The sequence below is a fragment of the Lissotriton vulgaris genome, chromosome 7 (genome assembly GCF_964263255.1).
Source record: "Lissotriton vulgaris chromosome 7, aLisVul1.2, whole genome shotgun sequence".
Taxonomy (NCBI): domain Eukaryota; kingdom Metazoa; phylum Chordata; class Amphibia; order Caudata; family Salamandridae; genus Lissotriton; species Lissotriton vulgaris.
The window spans coordinates 215,657,729-215,675,473 of NC_141695.1; the positions used below are offsets into that span (position 1 = coordinate 215,657,729).

The following is a 17,745-nucleotide window of genomic DNA, read 5'->3' on the forward strand; positions in this document are numbered from 1 at the left end:
GATGGATTGACAAGAATGAAGGTTTGATGGTTTGATCAGAACTGGATGCATAGGCACCGTCTTACTTATGTTGGCAAATTAGGCTGAATGAGTCTCCCAAGGGTGGGTTTGGAACTTAAGATCTATGCAGGTGTAAGTAGTATGCAGGCATGTATCTCGTACTTGTGTGCAAACATACACTTATCAGTTCCTTATGACTTATTATTGTTAATTTATTTTCTTTGTTTCTCTTACTTGAACATGGAAGCTCATATCGTAGTACTCTAGTTTTAAGCCACATGCTTTGCCATACGCAGTTTGCAGCACCTGACTCCGATATCCTTTGTGTCTCCAGTTTTAATAAAAAGTCATTTGGGGGTATTCTGAGCTGCATTTTGTATTGCTGCTGCACGGTTCTTGCAGAAACGTGTTCTGCCTGCAGCCTGAGCTCAAGCCTATCCTGCAGTAGATGCTGCATTTCATCATTCGAAAGATTTGTCAGGAAAAAGATGGGTGACTGAGAAATGTTCTTGTGAGCCATCCTATACAGGTGCTTTAAATCCTGATCTGGCATTTATACTAAATGGGCATTCTCTAGCAGAGTGGATGGTGAAAGTAAGCATGATCCTGGTGCACAACCTTTTTTTGACCCAATCCCCATCCACCGCCCCCCACCCCCATATATTGCCAGACTATCTGTTTCTGTCAGATCTGCTTGTCAAGAGCCAGACTTAAGGTGACAACATTTCTGAATCCTAAAAGTCTTCTGGGACGAAATTAATTCCCAACTCCTAGTCCCTCGTTCAGCTAGGAAGTCCTAAACTACAGATTCACCATGGAATAGGGCACCTTATCTGGGTTATGATGATTTTGACTTTATGTACCAACAGGTGATGATTCTTTTGACTCGGAGCACTGAGTTTTTTTTCACAGTTTTGGAGAGCGAAATTTGGCATCTGATGGCAGTCACATCTTTTTGCCCTATAAGCCGCTCTTCTCACTCTGTTCTAGTAATGGTAACTTCCAAAATGTTACCCTGCCACATAGGCCAGATGAAGCATTTCAAGAGTCTCAATAAGACAGGTAATGACCATGTGATAGTGAAGGGTTACAAGCTACACTTGTGAAGTGAGTTCAACTTCTATACCTCCTAGTCTCTACCCTGTTTCCAGGAGGCATTTAAATGTATGTTTAACAGAGACAGAGAAACTCTGATAAATTACTGCGGTCCCCCCACACCCTCTTCCAAACTCATTGGATCTACTGCCAGGACTAGGAATACCAGTCTATCCATATGCAGGCAGGCATATCTTCAGCCTTTGTTCCTAAATCTAAAAGCCCAGAGAAAATGTCCCTGTTCAATGTGAAGAACATGTTCTATCCCTTCACTGATGAGCTCCTCCAGCAGTACAAAATGTACACATTCATGACCAAAATGTGCCATGCAAGCGCTCCTAGCACCATAGGCTTTTCTGTTTTTAGTAAGGATCCTTTTCTTTCTACAAACGTCAGTGCTCTATCTATTCTGAATCCCCATCCTGTGACTCCTTCTTTATCTTCCCGCATTCAGAGGCCCCACATTGAAAGAGGCAGCATTGAAGAAAAGGCTTCTAATTGATCAGGCCTCGAGCGGCTAAGACGTCTGTGGCGTTCCTGTGTCCATCTTGGCTTGCTCCAATTGTACTGTTACCACTTCACTCTAAAATCGCCACAAATAAATGGATTTTTTTCAGCGGTGTGGAACAACTGCTCTAGGATTCCCACAGTTGCCTCAGTCTAGTCTATAGTTGCCCCATTTTATATCTCAAAAACATTTGCAGGAAATCTAAACATACCTCTTTTTGGATTCCGTCCCACCCTTTGAAAGTGGGCTGGGTCCTACTATTACTATATCCTTTTGAGGAAAAGGGATTTGAAGGCTTTTCCCCATCCTAGACCTTTGACCCAACTAGTACTACCTCCTGCAGAAGTTCACAATGTGGAATTTGACTCGGCACTTTGCTGCTTTCTTAGGGTATGAATAGCTGTGCTGTGCTGTATGGACCTGGTGGATGCGTACTTGCATGTACCCATTCTACAGGACCACAAGAACATGTGTAGCCACCAGTGGCTGTCTTTCTGTCGCTAAAATGGTTCATTGCTACCTATATCTATCCAAAACTTTGTGGAGGGAGGCCAGCTTTTCTTTGACCCCGCTGCTCATAACTATCTTTAATTCTTGGTGAACTAACTAAAATCCTCATGGGAAACCTGCAGGAAGAAGTTCCTTGGCCCAAACTAGAATCTGGACTTAGTGAAGGTCTTCCTTCCCTCAGCTGCACTTTTGAGCGTCAATCATAGTGGACCAATTCTTGACAAACGGTGATGCTTCAGCTTTGTGATTCTAGATGCTTCTTATTCTGCAGACATCTTACATAATATAAGTTCTCCTTACCCAGCTTCATATGCTCTATAGTCCCTGCCTGATGAAGCTTAAAGTTTGGTTACTCCACATCCACTTTTAATTACAGTCTGGAGATGGTGGGCCCATCCTCCAACATTCTAGTGTCCTGGCACTTTCACCTACAAGAGCTGCAAGTTGAGGTCACTGCTACCTCATTCTTGTTCCCTGAGGGCTTTGTTGCAGGAAAGTTAACATATTTGCCTTGGGAGACAAATGAAATGTAATCCCCCCAGATGTGTCTTCGAGCTGACATTGTTTTTAACCCTAAGGTTTCATTCCGTTGATCATTTCCATAGTGTACTGGCTGACGGCAGGTATGGGAGTCGGCCATCATGTTCTTGCTTGTCACCTAAAGAAGATACATTAGCATGCAGCCTTAGCTGTTGTCTCTTGGTACATAGGTCAGAGAGAAGTTCTTGACTTAAACTTGGAGATCGAAGAGCCCATCGATTGATTCTTCCATGAGCCACTTGATACTGCCGAGGCTAGTTATTCCTCTGCTTCTCTGTTGTAAAGTTGGAGGGGAAGTTTCCCTGTGCATATCCTATCCTTCCTCAGATTTTGGGAGTTCATCAGATAATCCTAGACTGACCTTGATGCAAAAATCTAGTCACTCAGGAGTGACTCAGTTAGGTTCTTGAAATGTTTATCTGTACTGGAGAAGGCACTGTTCTTCCCAGAATAATGACCTCCTGTCATCGGGGTGCGGATGATCACAGTATTCTCTATGCATAAACCTAAATACCCAAAAATGCTTTCTGTGGTATTTGAGTTGAGAATGGGCGAGAGAGGACTCCATTCCTGTAGTCAGTACGCTCACGGCTATTAACATACTTCCACCAACTCCTTACCTTGATTGCACAAAATCAAAGCACAGATTTGCTTTCTTTTTAATATAAAGATTGCTGACGGGACTGCACACCTACATGAAGGAGTGAGTGGGGTTGGAAGGTACTTTCCTGCGCATGACTTGCAGCTCTCCGCATGCAACTGCCCCACCCAAAAGTGGAGTGGATTGCCACAGGTTGTAAAAAACAGAACACTCCATGAAAGTAAAGCTTTTCTGATTAGTCTTGCCTCTTGACATTCTGCCTAAGTAACTATAGCCCTAAAAAGGGTAGCATAAAGCAAGGTCTACCCTCATGCTAAATTCAAAGGAATTATTCCTAGTTTTTGTTATAAATAAAATTCATATTTCAGATCACTTCTGGCCTATAGAATAGCTTTCCAAAATAAGAAAAACCCTTAGGTCAGTGTTTTTAGTGCATTTGCCTACGGATAAATCCTTCTTTGGCTGGTTATTAGCAGCATCTCCAAAGTATGTGCAATAGAACTTGAAGGGTTTCAACATGTTAAGACTACGGGTGAGAATCTTCATTTGTGATGCATAGTATGTGCTTGAGACTGTCAAATCTGCTTACTGGCAATATAGTAGAGGGAACCTTTTTACACATTATTCATAGGCCATCTTTAATTCACGGTGAACTAACCTAATCCTCCCTAGTAACTTGCAGAAAGAGGTAGTCCTGCTTGGGGCATTATCTTCTCTGAAAGTTAACTGGGAGAAATGTTCTCCATGGATGTGAAGCACCTGAGATTAAATCTTTTACCCGGCTGCCTTAACAGCGGGAGAGGGCCAGGTATTAGGATGCTGCTGCGTTGGTACTACTCAATGCACACTTTTGCTGATTTTGCACTCATTAAAGAAGTTTGAGCAGGAGGTGGTCAGTTCATACTTCCATAAGGCAACAATACATAGTTTGTGCAGTTTCTCTTTTTATGGTGCATGAAGAACAAGTCAAATCAGCAGGCCTGGATTAACATGATTTGAAAAAGAGTAGGTGTCTTGACTGTGTTTTAGAAGAATGAACTTGCTCTATGTTGTGTTTTAAATTCTGTGGTGCACAGGAAGATTGAGGAATCGGAGATGCTGTACAGAAGAATTAATTTGAAAGGGTTTTCTAAATGTTGTTCTTTTGCTTAGTTGTCGTTCGAATAGAAGGGTTTTTGTCTAGCACTCCAGGCAGGACCATTTAAAGATCGAATCTCCTGAAGTGTCCGGCATTTGGTCATGTTACAAGGGTGATACGAGGGGGGAGGGTAGTTAGTTTTCTTGATTGCAAAAACTGGCACTTAAATGCAAGTGGTCTGTATTCAGAACAACATGAGGGCTAGTTTGAAGTTTGAATATTCATTCAACATGAGTTCTAGTTTAATAGGCCAAACGTGTCTATTAACAATTCATGTAGAGGCCTTTGAAAGTAGTTATATGGTGCGGGAAGTGACCACAAACATGCCTTTTATCAAAGGTTTATGTATAAAAAAAAATTGAAGTGATCAAGGGACATCTTAAAAAAAATGTCAATCACAATAGCTTTGCACACTATTATTTTACAGTAAAAAACATTTTAAATGCTGCTGCTTCCAGATTTTTCATTCATTATTGGTAGGCAAATCTGGTTTTCCCAAACTACAGTTTGTTGAACGAGTACCAAAAGATCCACTGTTGGTTAATAATCCAGGTTCCATTAGGTATATTGGATTGACCTTAAATAGGACCATAAATCTACTTAATCCACATTCGTCTGGCAGCTGGAGACGTTAGGGATGGCTGAGTTGCTGTTAAAGCCCAGTCCATCCTAAGCTGCAATCTCTTTTCCCAATGCTTTTTAAAAAAAAATTATTTATTAAAATCATGTTTTTTTGCAATCTTTTATTCTGTATTTTCAGTATTCTGCTACAAAAAGCTTAGAAGGCTAAAACCTAGTGCATGTTAAGGCTGTCAGATTATGGAAATAGCTTTTCTTTTCTCTGTTAAGACTTTGGTCATTTTCTAATGTCTGTCAACCACCTCGCAATACACTGCTCATTTGTAGATTGTATTGTATCAATCAATCGCATTTATATAGCGCTGATGAGGTGTTGAAGCGCTTTTTTGGCTATGCTACTCCGGAACCCATAAAGGATTATTGGTGAGTTAGTATAGTGAAATATAAAAGTAATTTGAGTGATGGATAATAGTCCGTTATTTGGATAGAGCAGGGTAGCGGAGGGATAGAAGAGGGAGAAAGGTTTTGTTTTTATATGGCGCTTGTTCCGCCTAATGGCGTGTTGAAGTGATTTTTTTTTTTGGAGAGTAGTATGCTACTCTGGAACCCATTAAAGGATTAGTGTTGAATTAGTATAGTGAAATATGAAAGTAATTTGGTGTAGCTGCTTCCACCTGAAGCATTTCCCCGTGTGTGCACACTGCTGGAGAAATGTCAGTTTGTTACAAGTAAAAAAAAAAGCACAATCATCACCACATGCACAACACTCCAATTAAGAGACAGATATCCGGCATCTTTATGATCAACAAATGTACAAGACCAGGCCCATTCAAAAGTCCTCCCTTAGTCATCCTCCAAGCTAAGAAGTAAACTCTTCATCCCGGAGGTGACCTTCACAACTATAGGTATACAATGGCACGGCTCGAAGCCACTCATCAATAAACATAAGTTTTACGGACGGGTAACCAAGCTATTCCCTGTTAGACTGGGGCTTGTCTGCTTCACCTGAAGCTCCGACTCACTACATCCATACTAGAGTGTAGGATAGAAAAAAAATACAGGGCAAATAAAACAAGATTAATAACTAAAAATATCTGAATATTTCATGTATGGACTACTCAAAACCCCATCAACTCAAACCGCACTGCTTGCGACCATTAATGCATTGTGGGCTTTTTCAAAATACTGAAAGCCTTTGTTTCCTACTCCTTGTCTTCACTTCCCTATCATGCAAACGTAACTGCGCACCTTCGCATTTCAGTACACAACACCAACACACCCTTTGCCTTGCCTGTCTGCAACAGGGTCTTTCAAGGTCTAACAATTACATAATTTTATAAGACCGGTACCATCATGGCAGATGGAGGCCGCTTCTGGGAGGCACAAGAGAAAAAGTATGTTTTCAACGTACCGTAATAGTCTTATAACCGACATTAACACCCAGGACACAGTGCAGGCTTCTCAGTTTTTTGCAGGGGCTTCTGGTGAACACTTCCAGAACAAAGGATCCCACATAGAGAGAGTTTGTGGAGCTCTGAAGGCAAAACAAGATATTTGCGGGAAGATGGAGTGGAGTGAGGGTGTGAAGCAGACGGGTCTGAGCGAAGTGTGCTGTAGCACTTGTCTGTAGTGTGTGTCACTTTCTGTTTGGATGATTGCGGTAAATGGCCCCTTGAGCAGGAACCAGACTACAAGCATCCAGTTGGAGAAAATTCCCTCAACATGTAGAAACCAACAACAGTTATGATTTCTTGCCCCAGCTTGGATCAAATTATTTTTGGAAGCGGTTTTGAAAACATGGAAAGTCTGTCTCGTTCTGAGAGTGGAACCAGACTGTTGGTGTTAATCAGTCAAGTCTCCCACCCCCCTACCCAGATGCCACTTGTATCATTAAGTTCCCTACCACTCCCCCCCCCCCCCCCCCCCCCCCCCCCCCCCCCCCCCCCCCCCACTTCCACGCCAGATGGGACAGCGATCTTCTGAATCCTTGGGCAATCTTAGGCATTTGGAAATTGGTACTCTCTGATGAGCCTCCTTTGACAGCTGCCTAGTTTAGTATTGTTTCACCCTTCATACTCTGAGATTACACTGTTTAATTGGGACAAAAGTTACATTTATTTTTGATGCTTTTTGAGTTTTTCTTAGCAGCTTTGTGCTGGATTTACAAGTAAAACAGTATTGTCTTTTAAGCTGCGTGACAGAAGTGTTAGTATTTTTGCATTAAACTAATTTGTATAATGCTGTGCTAAGTCTAGTATCTACAGGGGACTAGTCGCTGAAAAGTAATTAATGCAAAAGCAAACCAGCTGCTTTCTGTGTATTATTTGGGCATACACCAATTTTTTTTTAGGTCTTAATGTTAGGGACCATTTGTGTTGTGCTTCTAAAGGTAAGATTTAGTTTCTCCTGCAACAGTCTTTCCCTAAGATTCAATGTGTGTCTGTTTTGAAAGTTTGCAATTTTATTGCAAAATGTGTTGTAGAAGAAATGTACTTCTTTCTATTCTTGGTACTTTAGTGTTACATTTGTATTTACCTGCTCAGCCTCTGCTCATTAGAGTCGTTTTTTGCCTTACGGAAAAAAATCGCACTGGGATGAGCGTTGGTGGGATTTCAGGTGGTCAAACATGATAGCTTGCTCTCCTTGGCTACATATTCATTTTTATAAATCTTCCTATGCTGACCAACTAGTTGCAACATGAAGATCTTCAACGCAGGAATCTTGCGTTACAAGTAAGTAACTGTTTTTGTTCTTCACACCATTGGCAGGGGCCACTCTGCTTTGCCTGGTGAGGATCTTTCAAATTTCACCCACAAGGGGCAAGGTAATGTTTGATAATTTGGGAGGTCAGTGGGAGGGTCATGCTCTCTGCTCCCCAAGGGAATTTTAGAAAGTTTTGTCATTCTATAGGAGCTATTCATTTCCTAGATTGCCCTTCCAGCAGGATTTTTATTCACTCTTTTGTTAGAGACTTTGTTAGCTTACTTAAGTGAGGTCAATTAATGTAATTTCATTATCTCTTCAGATTACCTGCCTTTGGATGCAGAGGAGTTGAGTCGGCCGAGGAAAGCCACTCTGCAACCTGTGGTTCACCTTAAGGCCAGGAAGAAACCAGATAAGGTGGGCTTTTAGAACATGGGGTTTGAATTTCACCCACCCTCCCATACTGTTTGTTTGTAACCCTCTCTCCTAGAATTCACACTTTTTACATGTTTCCCTAGTAGAGTCTTCACCGTTGTCTTGTTTAATCTCTCATTTCAGCTACACCTTTGGCTGACTGCTAACCCTCCCTCTTTGCTTCTTATGATCCCTCTTTTTAGGTCTTGGCTAGAAACGCGCGAAGCGCGTTCTCGCCAGAGAACTATAGTCGGCGACTCAGCCGTCTCAGAACGACAAAGGGAGACAAGACCTGGCCGCGCGCAGCGGTTCCCCATAGGCTAACGTTGTGCGGGCGGCCAGGTCTTGTCTCCACAGCATGGCATGGCAGACCGGATCGAGACACGCGCCTCTCTGGACTGCAGGGGGAGTCTGCATACCAGCGCGCAGCGCTGATAAACAGGCAGGCGCAGGCTTTTTTTTTTTTTTCGTCAGTCTCTGAGCGTTGAATGGCTCCCCTCTTGCGCGGCACCCGCTTCCTGTCTGACGTCACTGCACGCGCACATATACTACTCTCTACGTTCCTCAAGCGCAGCTGGAACCGGACATCTTGTTCTTTTTGGCTCGCTGGGTCTCTCTCGCGCTGAAGGCCTCGTAATGGAATTAATTTTTCATATGGTTTTGTCTGTTTAATCCTTAAAACACAAGCAATCATTGGCGCAAGGCTAATAGTTTTGTTTTTAAACTTGTTGAAAGATGCGGAAGATGCGTTCCTTCTCTCACCCTCACCTCTCCCCCAAAAACACACAAGCTGCCTATGGGGACCCGATCTCCCATGTCAGTGCTTTAGTGGATGGAAAAGGTGGTGGTGTCTCCCAAAGGGGTACCTAAACTCTGCATGCCACCTGACAAGTATTCAAGGCACCTTTATGTGTGATGTCTGGTAGTGCTTATAAACCCATCATACTTCAGGTAACACAAACACCTAAAACAGGCCCGATCCATTACCTGTACCAATGCTTGTTAGCACAGATTTTTGTTCTATGTCACATGAAGGAGTAACTCACTTTCTTCCTGTCACATCACTTCCTGCTGCAGGTCCCCTCTCTGTTCACGTACAACCTGTGCTACATTCATCTTTTTGAAGTCTCTCCATCCACATATTTCACGCCATCTGCACCACAGTTTTCACTCTCTCCTACACATCCTTCCTTTAAACTCCTCCCCCCTCAACATCGCCTCTTACATGCCCCACATTTTCTTTTCCATTGGCACTGACCCTATTTTGACAGCTGCATACCACCATACACTTTCCTATAGAATCGCCCTTACAATTGGCCCACATGTGGCCATCATTCTGGGCGCCCAGCAGAGAGGCCAAGGATTGGATGAGCATTTAGTAAGAACACAGTTATGCGAGGCTCTGTCAAAGTCGAACTGCCTTCAGCCTCCGCTGCAGTTCTCAATCATGCCCAGTCATGAACAGTCACCCACACCCTTAACTCACAAACACCTTGAGGGGACCGGGCTTGCAGTGCGGTTATGCAAGATTTGTGCATTGCATGAAAAACAACATTACTGAAACCCATCTGAGATATGAACATATTCTAAGGAAATAGAGGCGCACACATAGTTGTCCATTAAATAAAGCGAATGAACTTTAACAGGGACTAAGTTGCTGACTTGGATCTCCTGAAAGGTTCTTGCACACACTGGCAGAAATTCTTGTTTTCCTTGTAAAGTTAATGGCATGAATGATGGGTCGGGGGGGGGGGGGGGGGGAGGGTGTAATGCCGTTTCATTTACTGGGAGTGCAGAGCACTGGCAGGACCCGCCCAACTTAAAGCCATGCCATGCTCTGCTTCTTCCTACTTATTTTCGGTTACCGGGCCCCTGGGTTGGTTCCAGCAACAGCAGGAGACCGGTGTGGGTGTGCCCTACGGCTCTTACTCAGAGAATGCAGCGGTGGGTACACTCTTTGCACCAACTCGGGGCATCTGGAAGGCTGAGAACTGCTACAGCTTCACGAAGCTAGCCATGTGGTCTCTAGGCTCTGAAGTGAGGCGGGTGTAAACTCGGGACCCCCTTCCCGCACCTGCTATCACCCCATACTCTTTCACCCTGGAGTTATCGTATCCTGGCATCTCTTGAGTGACTCCCCCATGCCAGTTTACACGTGCTCGTGTTAGCGGAGGGCTCGCTGTACTGCACCGTGTTTCCTAGCAGAGCCAGCCTGGGCTTGGGGCATATTTAGTCGTATGCTCTGCGCCAAACCCCAAAAGCGGTATCTGTGCCAGCTTAGTTGTCGCCTGTAGGGGGTATGATCGAAGTTCATTAGTGGGAAGGCACACCTGCTCGCTGAACTTGCCCACACCGCCATCTTGTGATAACTTCTTCGCCCACTTTAAAAGGTCATACGTGCCACTCTTGCCCTGGGGTACTTCATTCTAAAGTGTCCCATGGAGCACGCAGTGCATACGAAGAGTGGGAGCTGGTTCACTGCCCTGTTGAAATGACCGTTGGCACTGCCAACTTTGTACCATGGCACACAAATGCAAGGGTATCTCCACACAGATTCGAGTGAGAACTGGGTAGGAAAGGTGGCCAGCAGGACTTCATTTCCTGATATACAAGCCCATTGGCACTGCCAGGATCCCCCGGCACAAGAATCAAATACGTGCCAGCTGATCAGTTATTACTTTGAAGTGTCAGAAAGGCTGTAGGGAGGGGCTCCGTCCGTGATGCCCCTTGCCCATCAGTAGACGCCTCTGCCAGCTAGAGACGTGCCCCTTTCATGGAGCTGTGGCCTGGGCTGCCGTGGTGACCCCGCGCTCAGCATCATGGTTCCCAAAGACTGTGGTCGCAGGCTTGTTCCAGCCACGAAGCTGGTGGGCACTTGTGCACGTCCTCCTCGTCGGGCTTGGGATCCCGCTGGGCCCTGGTAGACGTCTCTGCTTATTCTAAGCTGGCACCGCTACGTTCTCAAGTGCTGCGAAGCAGCTCCCGGCTGCACGTGGCACTATACCGAAGGAATGATATAAACGGGCCCAGTAAGGAGAGGCTTAAATGGTGATCTGGGGGGGCCAGAGATGCCCCGTGACATTGTGTCTGTGCGAGTGGCATTGCCGAGGGCACCCTTTCCAGGAGGTGGGTATCAGCGGAGAGGGCAGAGGCATCTGCGCCAGGGTTACAGGGAGCTTGGGAGAAGGGAACCTGAGCTCCCCACTGACGTCCTCAGTTTTTACGACTTTTCTTACTTTTTGGCCTCGCGGTTTCTTTTTAGGCGCTCCGAGGCCCCCGTGTGCCATGTAACGCTATGCACAATTAAATGTAGTTATTAACCTGTTGCTAATGCCTGCCTGTGTCTCATTCAGTCCCTCCACCTTTTCTCTGCCTGCCTCCTTCTCACGAGATGCAGCGAAGCTCCACAGTGCCCACCTCTCATGTGTCTCTCCCCTGTGCGCAGCACGCGCCTCACTGTGCGCTATAACAATACTTTTCCCCAAAGGTATCCTCTCGTTCTCTCCTTCAGTTTCATAATTCCTCTTCTCGCTAATTATCCTGCCTCCCCGCCTCCACCTTTATTCCCTTTTCCCTTCTCCACCTGCACTGCTTTTATCCCCCCTAACGTTTTCTTGCAAATTATAAAAGAATGATTGCAAAGCATTGTCATTTACAATGCCAGTAACTCAAACTTTAATGCTGCGAGACCTATTGCATTGCAAATGCTTATTTCTTATTGTTTAAGTTTTTGACTCACTTTTTCCACTCCTGTTTCACTAACCTATTTTACTCTTTCCTGTCTGCTATTCTTCCTCATTACTGCAATGTAAACTTATTACTATTTTTTTTTTTTCCGCAGGATCTCCTGGCTTCTTTGACTTCTCCTCCACTGTCAAACGGCTGTAGTGGGAGACTAAAGGCTTCCGATGATGGAATTCACAGGGTTCGCATAGACTTTAAAGTGAGTTTTGTTCCTTAATTGCGGCATGTTTTACTTCATGAAAGCAGTTTCATGCAGTTTTTGTGGTTCACTTTTTTCTACTTGAATTGTCCTAATTTATACTCCTGTTTTGCTATTTGTGGCGTCCTTCTCTTACTGCACAACCCCTTTTTTCCTTTTTGTTTGTGACCGGATTGTCTAGGATAGAGTTTAGTGGAGTTCTTTTGCCATCTTGTTCTGTCATGTTAATGTTTATACCCTTCAGCTGTCATATCAAGGGGTTTGTTTTTGTGATCTTTTACTGTTTGTGTAATGCGTAAATTCACCCTAATGACTCCTTTATTTTAGGAGGACTGCGAAGTGGAAAATGTGTGGAAATTAGGGGGTCTTAGTGTCCTAACGTCCGTCCCAGTGACACCACAGCTCATGTGCCTCTTATGTGCGAGCAGAGGTAACCATGAGGTATGTTCTACCAATTCCAATTAAGTATGGACTTTTTTAGCTGTTCTTCTACTGCACTTGCATTTCAGCTTTTTTTCCAGATCGCGCTCCTTCCATACAAAAAGTTTGATTACTGTATTCCGGTTAGGAGTACATATTATTTTGATCCATTCATTGAACATTAGATGACTTTATTGATACAGCTTTCACATATAGTAGTGTACGAATGTGCTCTGGCTCATTCTTGGTATCAGAATGTTCGATTACAAGGTTAGGTCTTCTATTTTCTGAATTAAGCGCCGCTCTAAACGGCCATGTTTTGCTTCTTAAATTGGTTAATTTTAGGACTCGCCTAGAGAAGGCAGCGCATGTGCTGCTCTTGCTATTGTGAGTACCTTTTGTAATCTATTCTGGCGAGGGCTTTCGTGCACGCGTCTGCATGGACAAACATGGCTGCTCTTGCCATTTGTCCATAGCAGACAGTATGCGCGTGTCAGTAGTTCCTAGGGACTGTGGACTGCCCAACGCCATTTTGCATCTTGCATTTTGGTGTCCTAGCGTGTCCTAGCAACGGAAGGGTTGAAGGTGTCCTAGCAACGAAAATGCGGTTTCCCGTGGAACTTGGTGCTGCCGCTTTCACTCCACAAGTTGATGTCCATAAAACGCTTCAGTTTCCTTGGATAAACAGATTCTCGTATTTTATAAGGCGCCAGAGTTGGACCCGGGCTGCTACTTGTAGCAACTCACCAGCACATACAACTCGAGAGCCGCCCGCACCTAAGAGGAGCCGCTTACCATGCCAGCTGCAGGCCTACTACAGAGAGGGTAATTAACTGGAGCGGCCCCCCCACTTTACCTCCTCTGCACTGCACACCACTCCCCTGCAAACCCCATCACCCCATTTGTCTGCGAGACATGTGACAAAGCGAGATAAATAGCGTCTTTAATGTTCAATGGCTGGCTGAGTGTAATCTATGCCCATTATCCATCATGCATCGCACCCCTGCCAGGGCTATTTTTGCACTGCCGCTTTCTGCAAGGATCCGGCTGTTTTTGTACATGGATCAAAAGTCAATGGTGCAGAAAGTATTTAAAAAAAAATCATATTCTACGCCAAGACCGAGGTGACCTATATATTTTTTCCTCCTAATAAATCACTGTTAACTAAAACAAAGCATTTGGTCTTAAAATTTATCAAACCTTTTCCTAATATAATTGCCTCAGTGTGCCAAATAAAGTAAGACCCCAGCAAGACTGTGTCTGCCCTCCAGCAATACATGTGATTTATAAAACTGGTGCAAACACTCTTCCTAAGGACCAACATAAAATGTAATAGGCAGCCCAACTGGTGACAAAAGAAAGGGCATACACCGGAGCCAAACCGGGAGACAGAGTACTGCTACAGGTACAAAAAAAATGAACCACAAGTAAACAAATTCAATAATATTCAATGACCAAGTTAAAAAAAACAGGCAGACTGTATCAACACCAGCAACAATCAAACTGAACAAGCTAAGTAAGAGGCAACATGTTATATCACCTTGCCACAGGTAATCCACTCTCATCCTTTCTTCTTTACTCCTTACTTTTCCGTAGACTACATCTCATCATTATATAAAAAAAAAGCAGGAACACTAATATGATTTATAGTAAGGGATTCCACTCTTCCTCCCATTTTTTTTATTTTTTTTTATTTCCATTTTTATTGTTAACACAACAAACACAGGAGCATTAGCCTACATCCACAAAGTGGTCGGCCGCCGGATAAGGAAGCGAGTCACATTAGGCGAAAAAATTAGCATGATGTTACACAGCAAGTCGCCAACAACCACAAGGGGCTGGCTGCGTTAAGCAATCATTTAAAAATTACTACGATGTAACCTGAAACATGTGAACATGAACTAATGGTGAGCCTACAGTCCCATTCCATGGGCCCAGGCAAGAAGGAAAAAAGAAATAAATGAGAAAGTGAGAAGAAAAAACACGTGGTCATTGCACTCTCAGATGGGACAATGCTAGCAAGCATATAAATGGGGTCCTCCAAGGAGGAACACAAGGGGGCGGGAGGACAACCGCCAGGTACTAGGGCAAGAGGGCACCCACACGTTACAGGAGCTAAACCACCAACACCATCAACTCATGCGATCGTGTGCGCTAATACATATCCAGGAATGAGGAGCAATACATATAGCGCTGTTGAGCAATGCTTTAAGGATTTGGCCATCACAAGGGATGATCTGCAGAGCCAGTTGCACCAGTGTCTGCTGTTCTGGCTGAGAGATAGGATGTCGGAGGTGACCAAATGTCGCGAGGTCTAGAGGAGGTAGGCAGCAATTCAGCATAATTGGAGAGTTGTTCCTGACAAAAGATCATGTCGTCCAACCATTCCTTAAACTTGGGCGCCCTCCCTCTGCCCCAGCGGCATGCCACCCGTCTTTGCCATCAGTAACGCTAACGCTATGTACTTACGAGATGGTGGTGGAACGGGTTGGACATAGCCAAGTAGTGCCATCAGCGGTGTAGTGTCTAAATCTATCTGTCATCTGATGCAGAGCCTCAAAGACTTGTTCTCAGAAGGTCCGTACTACCGGGCAGCTCCAAGCGAAGTGCAACATGTCTGCATTGGTCGCATGGCATCTATCACAGGCGTCCGAGTCTCGTAGCCGATACCGGTGCATTTTGGCCGGTGTGTAGTAAAACCTGTGGAGGTATTTGTAGTGTACAACGCTCAATCTGCTGCTAGCCGATATGCGCTCAGTCTGGAGGCAACAAAACTCCCATTGGTCGTCTGTGAGTTCAATCCCTAATTCCTCACTCCACTGCATTCGGGACTGTGGAGGTGACACAACCTGCTGCCCTTTGATAGTACGGTACAACAAGGAGACCAGTTTTGTTGGCATTTCGCGTTGCAGGAGTAAGTGGAGGGGTGCAAGTGTGAGGGGCTCTGCTGGGAAATTAGCATGCAAGGCTCAGATCCCATGCTGGAGTCGCAAATATAGAAAGCTGTCCAGCGGCGTGCGGGTCAGATTTTGAAAGAGGCTGTCCGATGCGCGGAAATGGCCATCTTCGTACAAGTCGCCCCAAGTGGTAAAAGCAGCCCTCTCCTTAAGTTTATGAAAAATCTTCTCCTGCAGTAATGGCATAGCAGGGTGATAGGCCAATGGTAAAAGTGGGGAATATAACTAATCCGCCCCCAAGAGCTTCTAAATGTGTCGCCACGCCGTGATCGTGGCATTTACAGTGTTCCGAGTGCGTTCTCGAGCCTGTAGGTCAGCAAATAGTACCCCTTCTATTGGGATCGGGTGTGCGAGCCAATGTTCGGCTGCTAGTTGCAGGATGAATCGGGGGCGCCGTATCCATTAGTATAGATAATGGGCCTGAGCGCTTATATAGTACAATTCTAGGTCTGGAATGGCAAAGCCACCCGCGACATAAAGCTGGTGAGTCTTCCACTGTAGGCAAGCCTGCTTCCCCCCCACACCAATCTAATCCATTCAGTTTTCAATAATGTGAAGAAGTGTCGCCCCGGGTGGTACGGGATTTTAAGGAAAAGGTAGAGTAGTTGTAGAAGTATGACCATTTTGATCAAGGACGCCCGTCCAGCCAATGACAGGCGGAGTTTTATCCAACGGGATACTTTGTCGGTTATACGGGTAAGTGCCACTCCATAATTAAGTCTCATAAGTTCTTCTTTATCCCGTGTGATGCCAATCCCCAGGTAATGGAACTCGTCATCACAGCACTCCAGCGGGTAGTCTAAAGGGAAGAGTGGCGTCGAGGCCGTGAGGGGAAGAGACATGATTTTCACCAATTAATCTGGACTCCAGATATACCGCCAAAAACAACAAACTCTCGGAGGAGCACATTGAGGTTGGAACCGGGGTCTCGAACGTAAGTGATGTCGTCGGCAATCAGGATCTGCCGCACAGGACAACGTAGCGCCATGTCATTATGCCTTTGCCTCAGTCGTGCTGGCAGTGGTTCAGTGACCAGCGTGAATAAAAGAGGCAACAGGGGACATGCCTGTCGGGTGACCCGGGCAATCTGGAATGGCATGGACATGTGCCCATTGATCAGCACCCTAGCGCCTGGTTGGCAGTATAGGAGCTTAATCCATGAAATAGAGGGGGGGGAGCCCATCCGTTGCATGACCCCAAATATGTATTCTCATTCGACAGAGTCGAAAGCTTTGGTGGCGTCAAAGACCGCCTCCAAAGGGAGGTCAGGGGAAACGGTATCTAAAACCGTGAAAAGCTTGCGCAGGTTATGAGAGGTGGACCTCCCTGGGACGAACCCAGATTGATCCGGCAGTATTAAGTGGTCAAGCAATAAAGTCAGTCTGTTGGCAATGAGCTTCTCTAATATCTTTGCATCGCAATTGAGCAAGGAGAGGGGACGATACGAGCCACACAGGTGAGGCGGTTTTTCGGGTTTCAAGAGGGAGACAATAAGCGCTTCTCTCATGGATGGCGGAAGGATACCCACTTCTAGGGATTCCTCACAAACCTCGCGCAGAATAGGCGCCATCAGATCTATGTAGAATTTATAGAATTCAATCTGGATGCCGTCCAGGCCGGTGGCCTTGCCCGATTGCATGCCCATCATGGCTTCCCGGACCTCGTCTAGTTCGAATGGCGCACATAAGAATTCGCTGTGCACATCGCTAAGCCATCCCAAGGCAACGTCACCTAGATAGGAATCCAAATCCAGATCTCGTTGACCAACACTCGTATACAGGGTGGCGTAGTGGTTGGTGAATTCATCTAGAATGGTGGTGGTATCCGTACCGTCTGATTTTTCTAATTCTATAATATAGTTGGAATGTTGTGGATGTCTGATCACATCTGCAAGAGCTGTGCCGGGGCGTTCCTCCTTCCCCATATCTACGCGCCGCCCAGTGTTTCCCACAAAAGCGCACCTCTCTGCATGCTTCTGCCATGTATTCCGTTAGTGTCTCGCTAAATTTACCCTGAGTGTCTCCATCTGTATGTCTAGCCAAGTGAGCTTCAAGCCTACGGAGTTCCTGCTCTAGTCCATGGAGGGAGGAAGTGATGCTTTTTAAGACTCCCGCTCCCTTAGATATGCAAACTCCTAATGGTAACTTTGAATGCCTCCCAAATCGTTTCTACATTCTGCACAGATACCTTATTGTTCTCAAAATATTCCCTGATCTCATCCTCCAGTTCCCTTCGGAAGACCTCATCAAGCAGTATTCGTGTGTTCAACCGCCATGCACTGCGCGGGCATTCAAAGGTCGCGGAGGAGAGTGTGAGCAAGACGGGTGCATGGTCAGA

The 17,745-nt window shown here is 45.3% G+C and overlaps 1 protein-coding gene across 1 annotated transcript in view; it reads left to right on the top strand.

The window, feature by feature from the left end:
* KMT2B (lysine methyltransferase 2B) overlaps window positions 1–17,745 on the top strand; it is a 1,030,490-nt gene that overhangs the window by 232,553 nt on the left and 780,192 nt on the right. Inside the window, exons 8-10 of the mRNA XM_086929980.1 lie at window positions 7,997–8,091; window positions 11,930–12,031; window positions 12,359–12,472. Coding sequence (XP_086786106.1) covers window positions 7,997–8,091; window positions 11,930–12,031; window positions 12,359–12,472 — 311 coding nt within the window. The remainder of the gene's footprint in view (window positions 1–7,996; window positions 8,092–11,929; window positions 12,032–12,358; window positions 12,473–17,745) is intronic.